Below are 24,424 nucleotides of genomic sequence, written 5' to 3'. Positions count from 1 at the left end.
CTTTACATTTTAAACACTTAAAAAATAAATGGTTTCATTAATTTAAAGGGGTTATTTGGAAATATTTTATTTTTCTCTTATGTGCCTAAGAACCAACTGCGGTCTCAGCTCGGATGGCTCCATCCAGCGATTATTCACCTTCTGGTGATGTCACATCGACAGAGCAGCTGCTTCTCTTCACCTTTGCTCTGCTGACTGGACGTGACTACTGATATCATGCTGATTGACAGTAGGAAATTACTGTGAGGAGCCTGTTGTCAATCAGCATCATATCATCAGTTACACCCCATTGACAGAGTGGATTGCAAGAGGAAGAGCTGCTCTGCGGACATAAGTGCGAGAATCACAGGAGTGGTCTGTGATTGATCTGATTCGGCGCGGGGCAGAACAAACAGGTACCTGCCTATCAGTTCTTAGCCCCATGGAAAAAAAATATCCCTGATAACTCCTTTAACCCCTTTACCCCCAAGGGTGGTTTGCATGTTATGGACCGGGCCAATTTTTACAATTCTGACCACTGTCCCTTTATGAGGTTATAACTCTGGAAATCTTCAACGGATCCTGGTGATTCTGACAATGTTTTCTCGTGACATATTGTACTTCATGATAGTGGTAAAATTTCTTTGATATTACCTGCGTTTATTTGTGAAAAAAATGGAAATTTGGCAAAAATTTTGAAAATTTCGCAATTTTCCAACTTTGAATTTTTATGCAATTAAATCACAGAGATATGTCACACAAAATACTTAATAAGTAACATTTCCCACATGTCTACTTTACATCAGCACAATTTTGGAACCAAAATTTTTTTTTCGTTAGGGAGTTATAAGAATTAAAAGTTGACCAGCAATTTCTCATTTTTACAACACCATTTTTTTTTAGGGACCACATCTCATTTGAAGTCATTTTGAGGGGTCTATATGATAGAAAATACCCAAGTGTGACACCATTCTAAAAACTGCACCCCTTAAGGTGCTCAAAACCACATTCAAGAAGTTTAGTAACCCTTCAGGTGTTTCACAGGAATTTTTGGAATGTTTAAATAAAAATGAACATTTAACTTTTTTTCACAAAAAATTTACTTCAGCTCCAATTTGTTTTATTTTCCCAAGGGTAACAGGAGAAAATGGACACCAAAAGTTGTTGTACAATTTGTCCTGAGTACGCCGATACCCCATATGTGGGGGTAAACCACTGTCTGGGCGCATGACAGAGCTCGGAAGCGAAGGAGGGCAATTTGACTTTTCAATGCTAAATTGACAGGAATGAGATGGGACGCCATGTTGCGTTTGGAGAGCCACTGATGTGCCTAAGCATTGAAACCCCCCACAAGTGACACCATTTTGGAAAGTAGACCCCCTAAGGAAATTATCTAGAGGTGTGGTGAGCACTTTGACCCACCAAGTGCTTCACAGAAGTTTATAATGCAGAACCGTAAAAATAAAAAAATAATATTTTTTCACAAAAATTATCTTTTCGCCACCAATTTTTTATTTTTCCTACAGTGAGAGAAGAAATTGGACCCCAAAAGTTGTTGTCCAATTTGTCCTGAGTACGCTGATACCCCATATGTGGGGGTAAACCACTGTTTGGGCACATGGGAGAGCTCGGAAGGGAAGGAGTGCCGTTTGACTTATCAATGCAAAATTGACAGGAATTGAGATGGGATGCCATGTCGCATTTGGAGATCCCCATTGAAACCCCCCACAAGTGACACCATTTTTGGATGTGTGGTGAGCACCAAGGGCTTCACAGAAGTTTATAATGCAGAGCCGTAAAAATAAAACAAAAATGTTTTCCCACAAAAATTATTTTTTTAGCCCCCAGTTTTGTATTTTCCCGAGGGTAACAGGAGAAATTGGACCGCAAACATTGTTGTCCAATTTGTCCTGAGTACGCTGATACCCCATATGTGGGGGGGAACCACCGTTTGGGCGCATGGGAGGGCTCGGAAGGGAAGGAGCGCCATTTGGAATGCAGACTTAGATGGAATGGTCTGCAGGCGTCACATTGCGTTAGCAGAGCCCCTAATGTACCTAAACAGTAGAAATCCCCCACAAGTGACACCATTTTGGAAAGTAGACCCCCTAAGGAACTTATCTACATGTGTTATGAGAGCTTTGAACCCCCAAGTGTTTCACTACAGCTTATAACGCAGAGCCGTGCAAATAAAAAAAAATTTTTCCACAAAAAATATTTTTTAGCCCCCAGTTTTGTATTCTGAGCGCATGGCAGAGCTCGGAAGGGAAGGAGCATCATTTGGAATGCAGACTTAGATGGATTGGTCTGCAGGCATCGCATTGCGTTTGCAGAGCCCCTAATGTACCTAAACAGTAGAAAGTCCCCACAAGTGACCCCATATTGGAATCTAGACCCCCCAAGGAACGTATCTAGATATGTTGTGAGAACTTTGAACCCCCCAGTGTTTCACTACAGTTTATAACGCGGAGCCGTGAAAATTAAAAAAAAAAATTCCCCCCAAAATTCTTTTTAGCCCGCAATTTTGTGTTTTTCCAAGGGTAACAGGAGAAATTGGACCCTAAATGTTGTTGTCCAATTTGTCCTGAGTATGCTGATACCCGATATGTGGGGGGGAACCACCGTTTGAGTGCATGGCAGAGCTCAGAAGAGAAGGAGCATCATTTGGAATGCAGATTTAGATGGATTGGTCTGCAGGCGTCATATTGCGTTTGCAGAGCTCCTAATGTACCTAAACAGTAGAAACCCCCCACAAGTGACCCCATATTGGAAACTAACCCCCTATAGGAACTTAGATGAGTTGTGAGAACTTTTAACCCCCAAGTGTTTCACTACAGTTTATAACGCAGAGCCGTGAAAATAAAAAATATTTTATTTCCCACAAAAATTATATTTTAGCCCCCAGTTTTGTATTTTCCCAAGGGTAACAGGAGAAATTGGACCCCAAAAGTTGTTGTCCAATTTGTCCTGAGTACGCTGACACCCCATATGTTGGGGTAAACCCCTGTTTGGGCACACGGGAGAGCTCGGAAGGGAAGGAGCACTGTTTTACTTTTTCAACGCAGAATTGGCTGGAATTGAGATCGGACGCCATGTCGCGTTTGGAGAGCCCCTGATGTGCCTAAACAGTGGAACCCCCCCCAATTATAACTGAAACCCTAATGCAAACACACCCCTAACCCTAATCCCAACGGTAACCCTAACCACACCTCTAACCCAGACACACCCCTAACCCTAATCTCAACCCTATTCCCAACCGTAAATGTAATCCAAACCCTAACCTTAACTTTAGCCCCAACCCTAACCCTAACTTTAGCCCCAACCCTAACTGTAGCCTTAACCCTAGGCCTAACCCTAGGCCTAACCCTAGCCCTAACCCTACCCTAACCCTAGCCCTAACCTTAGCCCTAACCCTAACCCTAACCCTAGCCCTAACCCTAATGGGAAAATGGAAATAAATACATTTTTTTATTTTTTTTATTTTTCCCTAACTAAGGGGGTGATGACGGGGGGTTTGATTTACTTTTATAGCGGGTTTTTTAGCGGATTTTTGTGATTGGCAGCCGTCACACACCAAAAGACGCTTTTTATTGCAAAAAATATTTTTTGCGTTACCACATTTTGAGAGCTATAATTTTTCCATATTTGAGTCCACAGAGTGATGTGAGGTCTTGTTTTTTGTGGGACGAGTTAACGTTTTTATTGGTAACATTTTCGCGCACGTGACTTTTTTTATCGCTTTTTATTCCGATTTTTGTGAGGCAGAATGACCGAAAACCAGCTATTCATTAACTTCTTTTGGGGGAGGCATTTATACCGTTCCGCGTAATTGATAAAGCAGTTTTATTCTTCGGGTCAGTACGATTACAGCGATACCTCATTTATATCATTTTTAATGTTTTGGCGCTTTTATACGATAAAAATTATTTTATAGATAAAATAATTATTTTTGCATCGCTTTATTCTGAGGACTATAACTTTTTTATTTTTTCGCTGATAATGCTGTATAGCGGCTCGTTTTTTGCGGGACAAGATGATATTTTCAGCGGTACCATGGTTATTTATATCTGTCTTTCTGATCGCGTGTTATTCCACTTTTTGTTTGGTGGTATGAGAATAAAGCGTTGTTTTTTGCCTTTTTTTTTTTTTTACGGTGTTCACTGAAGGGGTTAACTAGTGATATAGCTTTATAGGTGGAGTCGTTATGGACGCGGTGATACTAAATATGTGTACTTTTATTGTTTTTTTATTTAGATAAAGAAATGTATTTATAGGAACAATATTTTTTTGGGGGGGGGAATTTTTTTGGAATTTTTTTTAAATTTTTTTTACACATTGGAATATCTTTTTTTTACACTGTAACATTGCCCAAGGGGGGGCATCATGTTATAGTGTAAGATTGCTGATCTGACACGTTGCTGTGCACGATGTCAGATCAGCGATCTGACATGCACAGCTCCAGGCTTCACAGTGCCTGCTCTGAGCAGGCGCTGTGAAGCCACCTCCCTCCCTGCAGGACCCGGATGCCGCGGCCATCTTGGATTCGGGCCTGCAGCGAGGAAGGAGAGGTAAGAGACCCTCGCAGCAATGCGATCACATCGCGTTGCTCTGGAGGTCTCAGGGAAGCCCGCAGGGAGCCCCCTCCCTGCGCGATGCTTCCCTATACCGCCGGCACACCGCGATCATGTTTGATCGCGGTGTGACGGGGGTTAATGTGCCGGGGTGGTCCGTGACCGCTCCTGGCACATAGCGCCGGATGTCAGCTGCGATAGGCAGCTGACACCCGGCCGCGATCCCCCCGTGAGCGCGGCCGATCGCTATGATGTACTATCCCGTCGAGGGTCAGATAGGCCAAGGGCACCTCGACGGGATAGTACATCTAAGGTCAGAGAGGGGTTAAGTTTGCTTCTTCTCACATTGATGCCTGAAAAAAATGAATACACCATAGAGATACAGGAAAAATAAATATATTTGTACCATGTTAGCCACTAGATAGAAAAATATTAAAATCTGAGAGTCCTCAGTGGATGATACCTTGAAAAGGTATCAACCACTGAGGACTCTCCTTTTAATATTTTTCGATACCCCATAGATATTTTTCAATTTTTAAAATTCTAAATGAGAAATTAAACCTTAGCTGCATTTACACTGAGAGATTATTGTTCTTGAGAACACATTTTACTATAATCTTGCAATGTAAATAGGCTGCTGATCACCCAATGAATGAGCAAAACTCTCATTCATCAGGTGAATGAGGTTTTGTGCAGAGCAATAGATCATCACTCTTGACAGTGCATCGTTCTGTGTAAACAGGACTCGCACTGTTTGGCACATTGTTAGCCTAGGTGCACTGAACGATCGATCTATTATAGATCACTGATAAATCATGCGCATGATTACAGTGGTCTGTGTAAACTGACAATTAAAGACCGATTGGCGGTTTACGGATCCAGTGGTCGTTGTTGTCGCTGGACAGTCCATGCCAATGGACCTTACACACTGAACTGTATAAGCTTAAAGATTTTTACAAAAAATCACAAAAAAATATAATAAATATATTTACCTGCTTGAGCTGCCCTTCAGAGGTGACTCTGACATTACAGATCTCACAGTGAAAAGTTCTTTCCTGGGTGTTTGCGTCGATAGATCCACTTGACCCATTTGTCAGCCCTCCAAGTCGTGGATAAGCCTTTATCGGACCAAGGCCACTTCGAGCTTCAAGGATAGTTTTGTGCTTTGTACCTAATATAAATAATAAAACATGTATTAGTATTCAATAGATATAAAAAAAACAGATCCTTATTCAAACTGAGGGCCACATTGCTTGACATCATCATGTCTCTTATTTTCAGATACTAACCTTTGTTATGGGCCTCCAGTTGTGACAAGGAGTTTACTGATACTTTGCAGAGGGCACAATACAGTAACTTCTTGGTTCTGTCATCATCGTTCTCTGTAGTATTTCCATTTGTTCCACCATTTCCAGGAGTGGTAGAAGAAAGTGGTTTTGTGTCATCAATGGGTGCCTCAGATGAGGGCTGTGAATACTCAGATACTGCTGAAACATTGCTTTCATGTGTGATCATAGTCTCTGGACTATCTTCAGCAAGTAACTCCGTATTGTCCATCCCTTGTTGTTCTAATAAAGAGAAGGATACAAGTCAACAATGTCTTGCAATTAATCTTTTTGAACCCATTTTAACAAGCTGGCTAACAAATTGTTAATAGGGTCAAAAACTGTAAAGTTAAAAAGGTTATCCAGGACTTTGGCGTTTGTTGACTATGAACTTACTAGTAGTTAGTTATTTTATTCGTTTATATGGCACCATTAATCCCAGAGAGCTTTACGGATATCGTCATCACTGTACCCATTGGGGCTCACAATCAAATTTCTCTATCAATATGTCTTCAGAGTGTGGGAGGAAACCGAAGAACCCGGAGGAAACCCACACAAATATAGGGAGAACATACAAACTCTTTGCAGATGTCCTTAGCGGGATTTGAACCAAGGACCCAATCACTGCAAGTCTACAATGCTAAAAATGTAGCCAACTTGCCTTTTCTGCCCTGCAACAATCTGTTCCGGCCACAAGTGGTTACCGACCACTCCAGCCAGTGATTCTCCTGCTTCTGGTGACATCATGTTGATAGAGCAGCTGCTTCTCTTCTGCTCTGCTTTGTCAATGGGATGTCACTGCCGATGTCATGCTGATTGACAGCCAGCTCCATGCTGCGTTAGATTGAGCCAGCTGTCAATCTACATGACATCAGCAGTGACGCCCCATCAACAGAGCAGCAGACGTGAAAGAGCTGCTTTGTTAACGTAAGGTCAAATGAAGCCGAGGGATCACCGCCTGAGCAGGTAGAGATCGTTGCAGGGCAGAAGAGGCAAGTAGTTGGCAACAACTTGCCAGTAACATCTTAGCCTTGTTCCCCAAAGACTCCAAACTCCCAGATAACCCCTTTTATAGAACTATCTGCAAATTTTTGAGGCTCGGTAAGTTGTTTTCTTATTAACAAAGAATACCTACTAACGAGTTACGAAAGGATCCATTGGTTTGGTAAATATAGTTTGGATTAATTGAAGACAAAGGGAAAAAAAACAAGCCAAAAGGAGAGCCAATCAGAACTTCAGCTCTTATTGGTTTCAGTATGAGGCATCTGGAGGCATATTTGTCACTAAAATATTCATTGTTGCAATGGCGATTAATATTTTTAATGCATGCAATTTTTGACCTAGTCTTCACAGATTTTAACATTGATAGATTTTTTTCACATTTCAAAAGACATGAAAAAGCTATATAATTTACAGTATATATACGTATATAAATCGATCTATAGATGTCTATATATATATATATAATATTTTTTTTATAAGGAACTCCCCTTGATAAACAAATAATTCTAAGTGTGTTATGCCATAGGCCAGGGGTCCCCAATCTGTGTCTAGGGAGCCACATGTGGCTCGCAGGCCCAAGAAGTGTGGCTCACAACTGTCTGGCAGCTTGGTACATTAGCACCAGTTCTAGCATACCAGTTAAAGAGAAGGTCTCCAGTTGGTTATTTTTATGAATAGCCCTGCATGGAAGAGCAAGCCTAGATTTGCAATTACATGTGGGGATATTGTTAGAGGGGAGCTTGAAGCTTGATGCAATAGTGTGAGTGTGCTTGATACAATAATACCGAATGAGGGCAGAGTTGGAACACTTGTAATTATGCAACTTATATGGGGGGCTGCACAAGGTCTTTGTGTGCTTTCTGTGGAAAAGCTTTGGCTTTCATCATATGGGTAATTAGTGTCACTACTGGGGAGGGCGTCATTGGATGTGGCTCCAGACTATCTCTCGGAATTGAATGTGGCTCTCTAGATAAGAAAGGTTGGAGAACGTTGTCATTGGCAAAGCACATTCCGCGTCTTACCACATGCATGGCCTATTTCTATTATAAAGTCATATCACATGGAAACACAAAAACGGAAATTTATTAAAGCAAGGTAATATTAAGACACAAACAAAGGCTTGTAGGGAATATCTATGGAAGCCTGGTGTGATGACCGTTGCCAATTTCACTCAGGAACAGGTTCCCCTCTTCGAAAATTGTAGATGTGCAGTGTTCATGTGTCTGCTTTGTCCCTACGTAGTTCTTTGTTCTTCTGACTGTACTATTTTAGATAAATCCAATATAGAGAAGTTGGATCTGCTGGCAGCCAAAACATTCTCCTTATTTTAGAAGTGTTTGGTCTTGGTTTTATTTTTTACCAAATCTGTGAGAAAAAGATTAATAACTATCATGAATGAGTTCAGTGGAAATCTGGAGGACGACTCCTGAGAAGAATGATCCCAGGACAGATTTCATTAATTAAATAAGACATTACGATGGCGTTGAGGACGGTTTTCGTACGGAGAGTGAGACAGTGATTGTGTTTATTTTTGTTGCTATGTGACTAACTGAATCTGGTTCCAAGCCTCTTGGCTACAATCATGGGGTGTGTATGTTTTTTATGGATGTAGTGAAAAAGCCAAAATTGAGTGAGTGCTTGAGGCAAAGAAATGTTATATTAAACCCAGCAGAATAATGTATGACCACAGTATTTATACCTTGGGGAATTGCTGTGTCTTATGACTTCCTGATAATTGACATTGTACATCATTTTCTATAGGTGAAAGTCAATTTCTAAAGCAAAAAACCCCCTCAATTACAGGTTGCATAATCCATTTGATGAGGAATGACTGGATAGCAGGGCTTCTTTTATCTTTTTTTTGTAATATAAAGTAAAGGCATGGCTGTAATGGTGCTGGGTGCTGTAATACGGATTACATTGATAGTTTTGGAGAATAAATCCACTTTGTGGTTCTTCTTTAATCACCATTTGAAGTTTTCTGCTAATTAGATTTCGGTGCACAGGGGCTGGACTGTGCACTGGGTCTTCCCCTCCCGGTCTGTGATTCCCTCGCCCCTCCGCCTGCCTCCAGTCTGTGAATGACCACCCCTCCTCTGTTTAAGATCTCAGCAATGACCCATCATCCACAGACCAGAGGCAGGTGGAGGGGGTCAAGGAATCACAGAAAGGGAGGAGAAGACCCAGTGCACAGTCCGGCCGCTGTGCACCGAAACCTAATTAACAGAAAACTTCAAATAGTGATTAAAAAAGAACAACAAAGTGGATTTTTTCATCACATGTACAATCAGTGTTGCAGTCCCATTACAGCCATGTCTTTATTATACATTACAAATTTGCGCGGATAGGTTCTCTTTAAACTAAGCACTGGTACTGCAAGTTTTCTCCCATCTACTTGTGCTCAATGTACCCAGCTGTGCCAATTCTGGTGCACCCTTTAATCTGTCAATCGTAGCAGTGCTGGGATTGGCCCCCACCGATCTGATCTAGAGTATCCCTTTAATGGTACAAATAATGATGATGACACCTGCCCCTAAAAGGGTTATACTGTTACCTAATACATTAGATGTTTGGCGCATGATCATTTTAGGATTTAACTCAGATTAGAGGCCTAAAGTCTGGTTTGTAAAGATCGGATGCTTCAAATACTTAACATATTACTTTCACAAGGGAGCATGTAAATGCAATGTATATACAGTGTTTGTAAATGGTTGAGAAAGGCCGTCAACCACTAAGTAGGACCGCCCACTGGACTCCTAAGCCCGGAATGGGCAGAGAAGACCAACGTGATTATTTCATGCTACAGTCCTCCTCAGCAGTGGAAATACCCCTCAATTCTCATATTTTAGTGGAGAGTGAGGAATGGAGGGAGATGTTTGCCAGTCCCAGCACTTTGCATTCATTATCGTATATATTATCCATGCGGCTGTGCAAACATTATCTCCATGATTGCATAATAAGGTCTTCTGCTACTTAGCCGACATGGTCAGTCTGTCAGTTAGAGAAATGATCTTTCACCAGATGTGCAAAAGTCTAGCAAAAAGTAAGAGCCCGATAAGCAGAACCATGTGCTGAGAAATGCTATGAGCATCATGGCCACTTAGGTATAATGAGCCAACATATTACAGCGTTCGCTAGAAAAACAGGAAAATGACAGCGGTGATTTATTCCAGCACTGGAAGCAAGGGCTGTCCTCCTCTAAGGAAACTTTCCAGGTTACAAAACTCTGGTAAAAATAGCATCATCTCATCTTAGAAAAGAAGAAACCTTGCTTTCAAAGCATTTTTATTGTTTGATATATTGGCTATTTGTGCTCTGGTTTCCAAACAGGACGATTTAATATATAGGTTCCCAGTATGTGTTAAGGCACAAAAGACACGGTGAAAAGAAATCTCACTGCGAGACTTCAATGTGTAAGGGTGGATCTGAAAAATAGAGAGGGCGTGCTGTGACCAGAATGGGTTTCCGAAATCTGCATCCAACCCTAACACTATGAGTTGCCTCTCACTGAGCTCATCTCCTCCATCGTGACATTTACGGGCAGAAAACCAGGTTTGTATGACGACAAAAGAAAGTTCAGAACTAATGGATCATTCAGCATCTGTCTAATGTCAGGGTGCAGTCTACTTTCCAAAAATAAATGGCACAAGGAAAGCCAAGCAGTAATAATTCAACTAAAATACCACTGACTTCATACCAGGGGAACGATATAAGATATTAACTAAAAGAAGAATTAACTTATAAAAATAAAGGATGTTGGGAAGTTAACAGCAAAGTCTGCATTGCTAGATTCATCTTAATTTCTGTCAATCAATCAAATACAGTTTTCATAGGTACCAATAAAGACATGGCCTTGTGTCTAAAGAAATTACAGACAGGATCACTTAGTTATATCACTCAACAGGATTTAAAGGGGCAATGTGTAATCTTACACATCACACTGCATTAAAAAAAAAAAGAATTCGAAATTGTGCAAGGTTTATACAATCCACTGGATTATTCTATACTTAAACTTCCTGTTCTTTCAGGAAATTTCATTGAACATTAGCAGCATCTTTTATATTGAAGCGTCTAATGAGCGTGTGCTAAAGTCATTGTGAAAGGAAGAGGAGCAGGGTCAGCTGTGGCATCAACTGTTGTGAATGGTGGATCCTGTGTTAACAGCTGTATACACAGTACAGTACAGTAAAGTACATGCCTACAACTGTGAACATTTGGTTTTCTTTTTATTGTAAAGCAAACAACAAATAGGGCAAAATATTTGAAAACTTCAGTGTCCATAACTATACACCCCCCTAAAGTCAGTACTTTGTAAAGCCTAGTTTTACGGCAATTACAGCTTTGGATAAGTCTCTATGAGTTTTCCACATCTTGCCACTGAGATTTTTGCCCATTTCTAAATGCAAAACTGCTCCAGCTCCTTTAAGTTAGATGGTTTCCTCTGGCGAACAGCAATCTTCAAGTCTGATTACAAATTTTCAATTGGGTTAAGGTCTGGGCTTTGACTAGGCCACACCAAAACATTTACGCATTTCCCCTTAAACAATTTGCATGCTCCTTTAGCAGTATGTTTTGGGTCATTGTCTTGTTGAAAGTTGAACCTCTGTCCCAGTCTCAAATCACTGAAAGATTGAAACAGGTTTTGCTCAAGAATATCTTGTATTTCACTCCATCCCTCTTCCCCTCCACTCCGAACATTTTCCCTTTCCCTGCTGCTGAAAACCACCACAACATCTTGATGCTGCCACCAACATGTTTCACTGTGTGGATGATGTTCTTGGGGTGATGAGCTGAGTTGGTTTGGCACCAAACATAGCTTTTACCTTGGCGGCCAAAAAGTTCAATTTTGGTTTCATCTGACCACAGCACCTTCTTCCATACATTTGGGGAGTCTCCCACATCTATTCTGTCAAACTCAAAACAAGCCTTACAATTTTAGCTGTAAGTAAATGCTTTTTTCTTCCCACTCTTTCATAAAGGTCACCTCTCTGGAGTGTACGGCTTATTTTGGTTGTATTGACAGAAACTCCAATCTCTGCTTGGGAACTCTGCTGCTCCTTCAGGGTACAATTGGTCTCTGGCTGCCTCACTGATTAATGCTCTTCTCGCCCAGGCTGGGAGTTTTGGTGGGCGGCCCTCTCTTGGCAGGTTTGTTGTGGTACCATTTTTTTCTATTTCATAATAATGGATTTGATGGTGCTCTGGGGGATCATGAGAGATTGAGATTTTTTTTTTTATAACTCAACCCTGACTTGTATTTCTCAATAACTTTGTCCCTAATTTGTTTGTAGCTCTTCTTGGTCTTCATTGTGTTTGGTTAGTGGAGCCTCTTGCTTAATGGTGTTGCAGCCTCTGTGGCCTTTCAGACAAGGTGTATAGATACTGACAGATCATGTGACATTAGATTGCACACAGATGGACTTCCTTTCATTAAGCACGTGACTTTTGAAGGTAATTGCTTGTACCAGAAAATTTCAATGGCATCATCACAAAAGGGGTGAATACATATGCACATGCCAATTATTAGGTATCCGATCCCATAAATTTAATTTTCGCCTATATTTTTCTCACTTCACGTCACTAACTTAGATTATTTAGAACTGATTCATCACACACACAAATCAGATTACAAAAACATTTAAACATAGGTTGTAATGTACCAAAATAGGTAAAAAAAAACAAGGGGGTGAATACTTTTTCAAGCTACTGTAGAGGTGTTACCTGTCATTGTAATATTACTTGGGATTATAATGAGGTTGCTGAAGTGTCTTTTGAAAAGGACAGAAAGTAGGAAACTAGAATAATTGAATTACTTGCATTTATACCTAAATGGGCAACCTCTCTCTGAAAGATGAGAAATAAAGGTTATATTATACTCACCCAGGGTCGGTCCTGCTGAAGTCCGGGTCCGATGGGCCTCGCGGTCCGATACAGCGCCTCCTATCTTCATCAGATGCTGTCCTCTTCTTGTCCTCCTGCCGCAGCTCTAATACTTATACTGCAGGAGAAGTTAAAGGGAATCTGTCACCCCATTTTGGGCCTATAAGCTGCGGCCACCGCCATCAGGGGCTTATCTACAGCATTCTGTAATGCTGTAGATAAGCCCCCGGATGTAACCTGAAAGATAAGAAAAACAAGTTAGATTATACTCACCCAGGGGCGGTCCCGCTACGGTCCGGTCCGATGGGCATCGCGGTCCGGCGCCTCCCATCTTCATACAATGTCGTCCTCTTCTTTGCTTCCTGTCGCGGCTCCTGTGCAGGCGTACTTTGTCTGCCCTGTTGAGGGCAGAGCAAAGTACTGCAGTGCGTAGGCGACGGGAAAAGTCAGAGAGGCCCTGCGCCTGCGCACTGCAGTACTTTACTCTGCCCTCAACAGGGCAGACAAAGTACGCCGGAGCCGCGGCAAGAAGACAAGAAGACCGGACTGCGACGCCCATCGGACCAGCCCGCAGCAGGACCGCCCCTGGGTGAGTATAGTATAACCTTTATTTCTCATCTTTCAGGTTACATCGGGGGCTTATCTACATCATTACAGAATGCTGTAGATAAGCCCCATGATGCTGGTGGCCGCAGCTCATATACGATTTTGGGAGTGACAGACTTCCTTTAAGACAAATGTATGGTTGTCATTCGTCAAATACACTAAAATTTTAAGGATATATGGTACATAAAAAAGGTCTTAACAAAGTAGAGTCAATTAAAATTCCATTTTAGATGGCGAATGGAAGAGATTTTTCCAGGTGGAGAACACAGTTACTGCTGTAATCGTGAGTAATGATGGTAAGAATGCAGCAGGCAGGGTCAGACTCAGGAGCAAGGAAGTTCTGTGTGAGACACAAAAACTATATTTAAAAATGCTGCCCTGAAAGCACAAGAAATATTGCCTCTGGAATGTCAACCCCATGTGCTCAGAGGCATCAGGGACATTAGACAGATTTTTGTATCTTTTCAGAATAATCATTCAATGGGAGAATGAGGAAAGGGAAAGCTTAAAAGCAACAAACAAACAAGAATTAGGAGATTGTTAGAGTACAAAGCATACACTGTGCAAACCTCTTGGCTCAGCAAATCACCCATATGTGCTGAAACAATTACCCCTCTCTGCGAACACTCACGGCTCACCTAGAAAGTTTTATTAAGAGAAATGGGAAACACCTTAGGCTAGAGTCACACTCAGCGTAAGACAATACGGTCCGTATATTACGGCTGTAATACGCTGAAAAGTCCCCAAAAAAGTGGTCCGTGGCTCCTCCGTAGGCAGGGTGTGTCAGCGTTTTTTGCGCATGGCATCCTCCGTATGTAACCCGTATGGCATCCGTACTGCGTGTTTTTCTCGCAGGCTTGCAAAACCAACATACGGCTATACAAGGGATCCATGTGTAAAAAAACCCAAAAAAAAATATATACTGTCTATATATATATATATGTCAGAATGAAGAAATGGAGCGCACTCGCTGGTCATCCGGTGCAGGTAACTTTATTCAAACACTGTGAAAAAATTAGGACAACCAGCAGAGGGCGCCTCTTATGAACTCGAGCCTGGGAGCTTTCTAGGAAAGTTCCCACGATCTAGGAACAACCAGCAGAGGGCGCCTCACCGCAAATGAAGGTAAATATAGGTCATTGACCTACTTTACCTTCATTCTTCGGGGTTTTGCATCAAGGAGCAGCGCTGCATTAGCAGAGCTCCTTGCTGCAAAATATTTTAACCCCTTCAGATGGATTTACATCGTTGGACGTTACAGATCTTCGGAAGGTATGTATATTGTTGGTTTATTATTTTTTTTTGTTGCAGATCGAGGGTCTTCAGTGATTGGATTGAGCGTAGAATAAAATATTACAACAACCTTTGTTTTTATTTCATTAAAATAATTTTTAATAATGTGTTTGTGTTTTTTTTAACCCTTTACTAGTATTGGATTAATAATGGATAGGTGTCATAATTGACGTCTCTCCATTATTAATTTGGCTTAATGTCACCTTACAATAGCAAGGTGGCATTAACCCTTCATTACCCCATATCCCACCCCTACACGGGAATGGGAAGAGAGTGGCCAAGTGCCAGAATAGGCGCATCTTCCAGATGTGCCTTTTCTGGGGTGGCTGGGGGCAGATGTTTTTAGCTGGGGGGGGCCAATAACCGTGGACCCTCTCCAGGCTATTAATATCTGCCCTCAGTCACTGGCTTTACTACTCTGGCGGAGAAAATTGCGCGGGAGCCCATGCCAATTTTTTCCGCCATTTAACCCTTTAATTTAATAGCTAGAACGGCCAAATTTTGCACATACACACTACTAACATTAGTAGTGTGGAATATGCAAACAAAAAGTGATAGGAGATGGTTTACTGTATGTAAACCAGGTCTCATAACCTGTCGGGTTTTAGGAAGGAGATAGCAAAAGCCGGCAATTGAATTACCGGCTTTAAAGCTATCTAGCGCTGTATGAAATAATATATATATATATACATATATGTGTCTCACTGACATATATATATATATATATATATATACAGTATATATATATACCTATTCTATGTGTGCACATTTATTCTACCTATTCTACTGTAAGCTGTCAGTGTGATTTTACTGTACACCGCAATGAATTACCGGCTTTTCTCTCTAACACCGCTGCGTATTTCTCGCAAGTCACACTGCTGGTCCGTGTGTAATCCGTATTTTTGGGGCTTCCATAGACTTTCATTGGCGTTTTTTTTGCGCAATACGGTGACAAACGCAGCATGCTGCGATTTTCTACGGCTGTAGAAAGCCGTATAATACTGATCAGTAAAATACGGCAGATAGGAGCAGGGGCATAGAGAATAATTGTGCCGTTTGTTTGGCGAGTTTTACGGACGTATTTTCTGCGCTCTTACGTCCGTAAAACTCGCTAGTGTGACTCCAGCCTTATAGTGTATCTCTAAGGGCTCGTGCACATGACCATAAACATCAGAAGAGCTGTACCTGTGGTTTGGACGGATAGCCCTCTTACCCATGTTATTTTTTCCTCATATCAAGATGATCCAAAGAAAAAACCATAGCATGCTTTTTTTGCCTCTGAGAATCAGATGGCACCTGCCCATTCAACTCTATGGGTCTGATTTCCACAGACTGACAATACAGAGAAAGTGGAGAAACTTTTTTATTCCTCCACCTACAAGAAAATGGGATCACACTCTGGTCACACTCTGGTCAAACTCTGACCCAGGCTGATCTGAGTGTGATTAGGATAATCGGACTGATTTTCTCGGATGACCATAGCCTTATAGTTACGAAGACAGCATTCTGTTATGTCATATATCTTTAACGGTCAGCTTTTTTACTGCTTATGTGGAGATTTTAAATGTTTTCTTATGGGGCTAAGAACTTACAGGAAGGTAGTTACTAAATACCGTACCTGTCTGTTCTACCCAGCGGCGATCTCTACCACCTCAGAGCAGTCACAGACCGCTCTTGTCAGCGATTCTGCAGCTTCCATTGACATGATGTTGACAGATTGACAGAGCAGCTTCTTCTCTTTTGGTTTGCTCAGTTGACACCTGTGGCACCTCTGCTGATGTCATGCTGATTGACATCCGGCTCACCGCAGTTAGGCAGCGCGGGAGCTGGCTTTAAATCAGCATGACGTCCCCTCAACAGAGCAGTAGAGGAAGATCTGTTCTGCTGACATAACTTTAAATCAGAGTATTACACTGTACTCATTTTTATTTTGTCAGATGACTGACACCACGATGGACTTGATGGACACCATTATGAATCAGTGGCTTCTGTTGGGTGCTGTTAGTGTCTTTGAAGTGATATATCCATTTTTGTTTTTCTGTTCAGAAAGGATAATGGATATGTGAACACGGCCTAAGCAGACTTGTATGAATATCATGATAACATTTATCAACACAGTCCATTGCAGCCAACCTGGTGTACAACTCATCCCAGTCATCACGTCTTGGACCTACCGGCAGAACCGCAGTCACCTTTATAGTACTGAGACATCGCACCACATGTCTAAGACATCGGAACTTGTTTTCTAAACCCGTACTGAATAAAAAGAAACTTATATGCCTTATGTCTCACTACGGACTTTGAATTTGTAAAAAATGATTAGCCAATGAAACCAAAGACCAAGTCGTACTGACTGCATGTGGCTCCAGTCCTTACTGGCCGTCTGCGCTGGCCCCTAAGTTATCGCAATCTCAGTTGGAAGGGATCGCAACCGTTCCAGCCATCTAAAAAGCGTAATAGAATTTGGCTGCCTTTCGTTTTGTTGGCGAAAGCGCCGCACTCTAGGAATCCTACAGAGTAGTATTACTGCAATAGTTAACAATGAAGTACAGTATATCCTGTATCCTTGTGCCACCTAGAGACATACCAGCCTGGCAAAATTTCTCACCAGGACACAATCAAAATGGGTGCATGGTTTGGGAAGCATGTCAGTTCTTCATAGTCATCATCCAACGTTATATAATAACTCTAGTTCTGGAATAGTAGTAAATTAGAACAGCAGAACTTCTTGGAATAAATATGGGGCTATCCTGAGTAGAAGAGGCCAAGAGCTCATGTGGAAGCCAGGTATGCGCCTTATTGTTAGAAATTGGCAATTTACGAGTGTACGCACCCAACTGATGCCAATATATTACGCAATGATATGATGCAGCAATGTGAACTGATACACAGAAACACAAGAACATCATTTCTACCTCCGGGATTTTCTGTCGCCTGTTGTAGGACGAAATGCAGAAATGATTCTTTGGTTATAACATGTTTTATGGTCTTCAGCTTATTGACCATTAGAGGGAATGTTGCAGAACGTGTCTGGAGCGCTTGGCAGGCTTCATCGCCATTCAGAGTGAACGTCATAAAACAGTTTGGAAGAGACATGGCCTCAGCGGCACGCAAGAGTGTCCAATCTTTCCACACATTTACCGAATGATCCAAGGAGTTCTTCATTTTCTGTTATGTCATTATACAGCCATATGTCCTTGATATAAAACACTACAGTATGCAATTCCTGCCGCCACTAGACTTCAATGTATATGACCCGTTACTGCTACACGCTTGTACACAAAATCTCATAACGCAAGTAAATGGCTAATGTCGCTTAAGGCTTGAATATGAATGATGCATTAACTTCATATAAAGAGACAAACCTCGTCACCGACAAGTAGGCCCAATGAGATGCATATGTTCGGGCAAATAAAGTGAGAGCACCAAGGGACACGTTCCTTCACTTTGAGGGATATAAGGCTTGGATAGAGGGGGGTAATGCTTTTAGCGAATAGGATTTCCAGGGAATTTATCCAAAATTTGATAAGTGGCCCCAGCTGGAGGAATAATGACAAATTTAACTCTTTTAAGCATAGGCAAATACGCCTTTCCTGTTGTCTTGAGGCCAAAGCTAAACATATCAGTGCACCTCACAGCCCAGAACAGATTGTAGGAATTATGTTACATAGAAAAAGACCATTTTATAGGAAAGTCAGAGTCTTGAGCCAACTACGGAGATGTAAACTGTGTTTGAGATCCTGCTGTCAGTTCTTTATGCCAATCTTCGTTGGAACCAACCTGATGACCTACAGGAAAGGTCCATAATACTGAATGAGGCATGCTGCATGGCACATCCTCCACGCTAGGTTTATGCAAGGTGAAGATGATGTCATATCCAAGGCATCATCAACATTTGGCTCTAGTACTTGGAACCAAATGCCAGATTTTAGCACTTGACAGTAAATCTGAATTAGTTCTGGCTGGAAGTACCTAAAGCCAGACCCTCAACAGGAAAGCGCTTTCTCAAACAAATCGGAGAAGCCATGGATCAGTTTTTGCTTAGTGTTTTATATTATAATATAGAAAGGTTATAAGTGGAACATCAACAAGATAAATATTGTACCATCGTGATGTGTCACAGGTCAGTAGATCCATATGAGCAGATGCCACATTGATAGATCTATTCTCCACCGCTGCTATGAGATGACCTAAATAACTACTAGGATTTGATGTTTCTACATTTTAGGTTCTGTACCATTTATTCACCTTTACGGAAGAGCAGATCCATGGAAGTTCATGTTCTGGTACCCGACCTGAACTTTCGGGCACTGACACTTTAGCTGAACTTAAACCAGAAACTGAACCCCATTGAAAACAATGGAGATCCAGTTTTGGGGATTTTGGATCTGGAAAATGTGTCTCTCTTCTCTGTTTCCCTCCCTCTCTCTCCTACCTCCGGACATACCACGGAACTCTGAACATTGAAAGAAGCCCGTGTTCAGAGTTTAGCACCGGATACTAACTGTCCGGCACAAACCCCAAACTTTTAAGTTTGGGTTCGCTCATCTCTATTCACCTTTTCGTTACAGATAAATTGTTTAAATAGTGATTATTTTTATGTAATGCTTATTAAATGCATGATTGGAGTGTCAGGTTTGTTTCTCCTTACATTGACTTGGCACTCTACACAAGGAGAAATTTTACCCCTTAAGGGAATCTGTCACAAGATTTTTGCCACCTTACCGGAGAGCAGCATAATGTAGGAAAAGAGACCCAGATTCCAGCGATGTATCACTTAGTTTACTGGGTGCAGCAGTTTTGACACAGAGTTTTTAGATGTAGCAGAGCTCAGAAAGTTAATTTCGCCGCCCACCAGGCTCTCTATGTATATTGTCTATTGACAGTGAGCTGCTTATGAGAGGAGAATGTGTGGATGGACCAGGGATCACAGGAGCTGTAGTCCAGGCAGTGATAATCTCCTGGCGATAAAACATTCATTGTATTCTTACAACAGCACGCAACCTAATAGGTGACACATCCCTGAAATCTGTGTCTCAACCCCTAACTCATGCTGTCCTCAGATTACATAGCAAATACTTGCTGACAGATTCCCTTTGAACCATCTGTCAGAGGCCTCTCACCCAGCCAGAAGAGCTCTCCTGCTTTGCACTGATGAGGAGCAAACTTTCCGAAACATATCTGTAAATGGAGTGTCTGGTTTGGCTTCTTATCCTTAGTCATGTGGAAAGGCCCTTTAAAGGGTAGAATAGTGACACTAAAGTTCCTGTCCTCTTCCTCTCTGACGACACTACTTGTATGGTATACACATTACATGCCTTGCAGATAGCCGATAATTATACACCTAATCCCACAATACTACTTTTGTTACTATTGGGCTTTGAACTGTCTAAATACACCCGTCCACAATTTTCAATATCATGTAAACTACTCAAACAAATCTATCGTTTACTGTCGCTTAAAGACCGTCCCTTTATATTTAATACAGCAAACATTTAAATTTGAGCAATTCGCCAGTATAATTCCATTAGTTTGAGTCCATAATCTATGTATATAATTGTCTAAGGGGTTCTTCCGTCTGTCTGTCTGTAACGGAAATCCCGCGTCGCTGATTGGTCTCGCCAGCTGCCTGTCCTGGCTGCCACGACCAATCAGCGACAGGCACAGTCAGGTCGAGAATTAGTCCCTCACTACTTCCGTCCAGTCAGTGCCCGGCGCCCGCTCCATACTCCTGTCCAGTCACCGCTCTCACAGGGTTAATGCCAGCGGCAACGGACCGCGTTATGCCGCAGGTAACGTACTCCGTTAACGCTGCTATTAACCCTGTGTGTCCCCAACTTTTTACTATTGATGCTGCCTATGCAGCATCAATAGTAAAAAGATCTAATGTTAAAGATAATAAAAAAACAAAAAACCTGCTATTCTCACCTTCCGTCGTCCGACGATGCGCTCGCGCCTGCCGCCAGCTTCTGTTCCCAGAGATGCATTGCGAAATTACCCAGAAGACTTAGCAGTCTCGCGAGACCGCTAAGTCATCTGGGTAATTTCGCAATGCATCCTGGGAACGAAAGATGGCGGCAGCCGCGCGCATAGGCACAGCTTCGCTGGACCCCGGCGGGTGAGTATATAACTATTTTTTATTTTAATTACACGGTGAGTGACCGGGCCCGGGCATAGTGATCTATGTGTACGGTGGTCCCAGCTGTGCGGAGTAGTCGTGTGTCATATGAAGCTGTATGGAACTATTTACTTCTATGGCCAGTGTTAGATATTATGTGGGCTGTGCTATATATTACGTGGGCTGTGTTATATACTACGTGGGCTGTGTTATATGCTACATGGCCTGTGTTATATGCTACGTGGCCTGTGTTACATACTACGTGGGCTGTGATATATACTACGTGGGCTGTGTTATATACTACGTGGGCTGTGTTATATATTATGTGGCCAGTGTTATATGGTACGTGGCCTGTGTTATTTACTGCGTGGCCTGTATTAATGCATCGGGTATTCTACAATATGTATATATGTATATAGCAGCCACATAAAATATAGCACAGGCCACGTAGTATTTGTCTGCTATATACTACATGGCTCCTATATACTACGTGGCCTGTGCTATATAACTATGTGGCGGCTATATACATACATACATACATATATATATTCTAGAATACCCGATGTGTTAGAATCGGACCACCATTTAGTAGATAATAATACTCTAGAGAGTCTCCTCTATTAGCACAGAACTCCCTGATAAAGTATTTGAGAATGTTTATTCAGTCCCTGATAAGGTATTTGATAATGTTTCTTTGACCACTTTAGTGCTGAAAATGCATTTACTTTCGTAATACAAAAAGGTAAAGGTACCGTCACACTCAGCAACTTTACAACGAGAACGACATCGATCCGTGACGTTGCAGCGTCCTGGATAGCGATCTCGTTGTGTTTGACACGCAGCAGCGATCTGGATCCCACTGTGCCATCGCTGGTCGGATCTAGAAGTCCAGAACTTTATTTGGTTGTCAGGTCGGCGTGTATCGTCATGTTTGACAGCAAAAGCAACGATGCCAGCAATGTTTTACATGGAGCTAATGACCAGCGAGAACGATAAGTGAGTCGCCGTTACGTCACTGGATCGCTCCTGCATCGTTCTGGAGTTGCTGTGTTTGACGTCTCTACAGCGACCTAAACAGCGACGCAGCAGCGATCGGCTCGTTGTCTATATCGCTGCAGCGTCGCTGAGTGTGATGGTACCTTTAGTGTGAGAGTTCAGCTATATAATGCAAACGAGGAATTAGCTTTGTGATGCAAAGGGTTAATGCTCTTTCAATGACCTGTTATATCAGGCTCATATGGAAAGAGTTTGAAAGTCCTAAAGTATAATTAGCAAACCTCTGTGTCATTTGGCACAATTTTACATCTTCCCCAGTTGTGGAGCAACTAAATACCCCACACCCTTAAAATTGGATCCCTAGAGAGCACCATTAAGTTGCTACAAATTATCCTAAGATTTCATATAATGAAGAAAAGGTTTAAAATGATGCAGAACAGATCTGATGCTACTGTTTCAATACAATGTAGTCATTTCCCCCAATCAGCCAAAACATTAAAACTATGAAGAGGTGACAATAACAACTTTGATCTCATGACCTTGTAGATTGTGAGCCCTCGCGGGCAGGGTCCTCTCTCCTCCTGTACCAGTTGTGACCTGTATTGTTTAAGATTATTGTACTTGTTTTTATTATGTATACCCCCTCCTCACATGTAAAGCACCATGGAATAAATGGCGCTATAATAATAAATAATAATAATAATGACAATGGCACCACTCTAGGACTAGTCGATGTGTTGAAAACATGAAATATGGATCAGTGGAAGGATCTGAGCAACTCTGATTAGGGCCAAATTAAGAAGGCTAGATGACTGGTTCAGAGCATCTCCACAATGGCAGGTATTGGAGGGTGTAACTGGAATCCAGTTGTAGTAACTACTAAAAGTGATCCAAGGAAGGACAGCCAGTGAGCCAGTGACAGCGTCATCAACATCTTAGGCTCAGTGAAGGCATGTCTCATCCAGTCTCACAGGAGAGCTACTAAAATAGAAATTACAGAAAAAAATACTAATAATTATGAACAATGAACTGCAACTCTGTATGGGTCTTCATAGCTGTAGAGTAATCAGGGCACACATGCTGAAAGCACCTACAAAGGTCATGAAACAAAGGGCAAAGCTGGCCTCTTCCAAATTATGCCTTTGTTTGCTTTTACTTCATGTAAATGTGCATTCAATACCTGGGGAGAAGATGTCTCCCGAATGAACAATTGGGAGAAGGCATGATGCTATGGGCAGTGTTCTTCTGGGAAACCTTCGGTCCCAGCATTCATGTGGATGTTACTTTAACGTGAACCACCTACATAAACATGGCTATAAACTAAGAACCCCCCATGACAATGGGAATATCATCTTTTAGCAGGATAAGGTGTCTTTATTCAATGCCAAAGTTGATGAACATTTAAATTCCCTGGCTGTATAACCTTGACAATTGGTGGCAGCAGTGTGATCTCTCCGGTGTCATCTGTGACAAACAGTGGTAAGATTTGTGTGGCCATCCCCCAGCTGTTATCCGTGACAGTGGATAACCTTATGGGTGATGTCAGGGCTCAGTTTGTGAATCCGATCCAATGACCTGTTACTTTGTGGTCAGTTCTTCTGTTCTTCTGCCCGTTGAGCTATAGCTTTTATCCTTGCCTGTCCAAATGCTGATTGTTCCTAAATCCTTAAGGTACCTTCACACATAACGATATCGTTAACGATATCGTTGCTTTTTGTGACGTAGCAACGATATCGTTAAGGAAATCGTTATGTGTGACAGCGACCAACGATCAGGCCCCTGCTGGGAGATCGTTGGTCGCTAAACAAAGTCCAGAACTTTATTTCGTCGCTGGATCTCCCGTGGACATCGCTGGATCGGCGTGTGTGACACCGATCCAGCGATGTCTTCACTGGTAACCAGGGTAAACATCGGGTAACTAAGCGCAGGGCCGCGCTTAGTAACCCGATGTTTACCCTGGTTACCAGCGTAAAAATAAAAAAAAACAAACACTACATACTTACCTACCGCTGTCTGTCCCCGGCGCTGTGCTCTGCACTCCTCCTGCACTGGCTGTGAGCATCGGTCAGCCGGAAAGCAGAGCGGTGACATCACCGCTTTGCTTTCCGGCCGCTGTGCTCACAGCCAGTACAGGAAGAGTGCAGAGCACAGCTCCGGGGACAGACAGCGGTAGGTAAGTATGTAGTGTTTTTTTTTTTTTACTTTTACGCTGGTAACCAGGGTAAACATCGGGTTACTAAGCGCGGCCCTGCGCTTAGTAACCCGATGTTTACCCTGGTTACCCGGGGACTTCAGGATCGTTGGTCGCTGGAGAGCTGTCTGTGTGACAGCTCTCCAGCGACCAAACAGCGACGCTGCAGCGATCCGGATCGTTGTCGGTATCGCTGCAGCGTCGCTTAATATGAAGGGGCCTTTATTCTACCTTCTTGGTTTGCTCCTTTCCACATGTTTTCCATTTTCCCATTTTGGTTTGCCTTATTATGTTCTGGGTGGGGTTTTATATAGTATCCAATCTCTGCACTTCCTTGCTGGCTATATTTCCTGATGGAAGAACAGTTAGGAGTTCCAGCTCTTCATCTTAGGGGATTACCTTGCTGAGTAAACTTCTGTTGTAGTCTTGCAGTAAGTTAGTTTGTTTTCCCACCCAGCAACTT

The 24,424-nt window shown here is 42.2% G+C and overlaps 1 protein-coding gene across 3 annotated transcripts in view; it reads right to left on the bottom strand.

Annotated features, from left to right (window-relative positions):
• Positions 1 to 24,424, bottom strand: part of ZNF385A (zinc finger protein 385A) — a 257,364-nt gene that overhangs the window by 4,276 nt on the left and 228,664 nt on the right. For all 3 annotated transcript variants that reach the window (XM_069758715.1, XM_069758716.1, XM_069758717.1), the window contains 2 exons: positions 5,840 to 6,118; positions 5,543 to 5,721 (listed from right to left, as the gene is read on the bottom strand). In XM_069758715.1, the coding sequence (XP_069614816.1) occupies positions 5,543 to 5,721; positions 5,840 to 6,118 (458 nt within the window). The remainder of the gene's footprint in view (positions 1 to 5,542; positions 5,722 to 5,839; positions 6,119 to 24,424) is intronic.

Source organism: Ranitomeya imitator, chromosome 3 (assembly GCF_032444005.1).
Source record: "Ranitomeya imitator isolate aRanImi1 chromosome 3, aRanImi1.pri, whole genome shotgun sequence".
Classification (NCBI taxonomy): domain Eukaryota; kingdom Metazoa; phylum Chordata; class Amphibia; order Anura; family Dendrobatidae; genus Ranitomeya; species Ranitomeya imitator.
This window is presented reverse-complemented; position numbering and strand designations above follow the sequence as displayed.